Raw genomic sequence first — 2,500 nt, 5'->3', positions numbered from 1 at the left:
GTGTGTGTGTCTTTATGTCCATATTTTCAGTGTTCACATCTGCTTGTTTGTGTATGCATTCCATCAGAGAGTGTGTGTGTGTGTGTGTGTGTGTGTGTGTGTAACTCACCGTGTTGCCTTGTTCGTCCACTGAGTTGGTGCCTAAAAACAAAAAAAGACAGAAACAACCGTTAATCACCCGTGTGGACCCTAAAGAAAACAAAAACAAAAAAACCACACACACACACACACACAAACCCACTCGGAGGTTTGCTCTCAGCAGAAAATTGCACTTTCAAGTCTAAGCTGTCCTGTCCTATAAAGGCCTAAAAAAGCCACAAAAAATAATCATGAAATGAAGAAGACAAACGTCCAGAACCATCGTCATTATTTGTCTTTTTAAAAATAGTTATAATCCAGGGTTTCCCCCGTCAGCTGCAGCAGCTGCTGAAGACTGCAGTTGGACTTCTTTAGCAACGTTTTGCCTTTAAGCTCTTGGAGTGTTCGAGCTTCTCCAACGTTTTGGACACTATATAGAAATAATAACGTTGCAAAATGATGTGAAAAGGTACGCAAAACTACCACAAACAGACCCTGGAATCGAAACATTTCATGTGCAAATAATGCAGCCCCCCAAAGTGCATCAGGTCACAAGAGACAACTGCTGCGTTCTTCAGATTATTCCAACATTTCGGTGGCTTTTTAATGACTTTTGGCGCATTTTTGCCGACATAAAGCCCACCAAATGTCAGCAAAAAGGTTCCTTAGCCATCACAGACATTAAGCAAACAACCTGTTTTCAGAAGTACGGAAGACGATTAGCGCCACACGTCAAAACAAATGTATTTGAGTTCTGAGTTTAAAGTTTAAATAAGGAAATAAATAAAAATAAATCAGAAAAATCATTGAAAATGTTAAATATCTTTGACTGTATTAATGAAAGTTAATTAATGCTTTTGTTTGACATTTTTGTTGCTTAGTTAAGACTTTTTTCTGGCTTTTCCAACATTTCGGAGGCTTTTTAATGACACTTTTTTTTCACTTTTGGCGCATTTTTGTCTGCATAAAGCCCAACAAAAGTCAGCAAAAAGGTTCCTTAGCCATCATAGACATTAAGCAAATCAAGCAAAACCATGATTACATTTTAGTTTTTACAACAACCTGTTTCAGAAGTACGGAAGAGGATATTAGGGCCACATGTCAAAACAATTATTTGAGTTTTTTTTATTTTATTAAAAACATCTGAATTCTGACTTTAAACTCAAATACAGTTTTGCACCCAATCATCTTCCGTACCGAGGCCTGTAATGCAAACTCTTTGGTTCTTAGTATCAAAAAGGTCAGCAAGTCTGCCAAATCCTGCTCTAAATGTGGCAATTAATATATAATATATTATATATTTGCCGCACTAGGATTGCCCAAAAGCATTAAGTCACAAGACACAACTGCTGCGTCCTTCATACTTTCAGGGTTCATACGTACGCAGTTTAACCAATACTTTTTTGCAGATTTCCATGACTATGTATTCCTGTGGACATTACACAATAAGAATAGAAGTCTGTGTTAAGGTTTCCCCCTCAGAGGTTTAACAATGAAATGAATGACAATGTAGAACGGTGAGGTTAGGACGACGTGAAATACATTTATTAATCATATTATTATAGGCCTACTGTGTTATAAAATAAATAATTCCAGGACTTCTCCAAAACTTTCTGGGTCTTTTTATGTTTCCAAAACCTTTCCAGGCCTGGGATTTGCACTTTTCCAGGTTTTTTCAAAAACGTATGAACCCTGTAAAAAAGACTGACATGCAAGCCACCAAGATATAGTTTCAGGCTTCCTACGTGAGAGGAGACAGACGGAAATGTTATCGGCACGCCACCCGAATCTTGTGACGGCAGTGAAAAGGAACAAAGGGTTGCACCAACCTGTCTGCAGGGGGGGAACCAAAAACAGCGACGCAGACGCGCTCATTTATCAAGTTATAGTCCCAAATATCTCCAGAGGGCTAATCCACACGGCCGAGGCCTGGTTACATCCCAACGTTTAAGAAAAAGAAAATAAAAAGAGCATAATCCACTTCAGTTATCCCGACATACGGAGTAAAAAAGATGGAAAATCTCAAACAGAGATGAGATACACAAAGGGTATCTAGAACTTCCAAAAAAAAATGGAAATAATGTGGCCGGTTAGCTCAGTTGGTAGAGCGGGCGCACATGTAGCAGAGGCTTGTTCCTCGACGCAGGAGGTCCAGGGTTTGAATCCGATCTCTCTCTCCCAAAAAAGGCAGAAATGCCCCCCAAAATAAAAAATAAAAAAAATAAAATAATTATAAAAATGTAGATCCATCTTCCGTCTGCTTCCGTTCCTCCGAGTGCGTCCTCAGTTTCTCGTTATAATTCCGTTAACTTCACAAAAGCAGGGAAATCCAACCGTGGCTTCCACGTCCCCGAGATACAAATGAAAACGTCGCGCTAAAATAAATAAAAAGCATAAAATGAAAAAAAAGAGCCTGAAGATC

General features: G+C 38.9%; 1 protein-coding gene across 2 annotated transcripts in view; it reads right to left on the bottom strand.

The window, feature by feature from the left end:
- timm50 (translocase of inner mitochondrial membrane 50 homolog (S. cerevisiae)) overlaps nucleotides 1–2,500 on the bottom strand; it is a 48,952-nt gene that overhangs the window by 39,265 nt on the left and 7,187 nt on the right. For both annotated transcript variants that reach the window (XM_078247102.1, XM_078247103.1), the window contains exon 3: nucleotides 110–141. In XM_078247102.1, coding sequence (XP_078103228.1) covers nucleotides 110–141 — 32 coding nt within the window. The remainder of the gene's footprint in view (nucleotides 1–109; nucleotides 142–2,500) is intronic.

The sequence above is a fragment of the Sander vitreus genome, chromosome 3, assembly GCF_031162955.1.
Source record: "Sander vitreus isolate 19-12246 chromosome 3, sanVit1, whole genome shotgun sequence".
NCBI lineage: Eukaryota > Metazoa > Chordata > Actinopteri > Perciformes > Percidae > Sander > Sander vitreus.
This window is presented reverse-complemented; position numbering and strand designations above follow the sequence as displayed.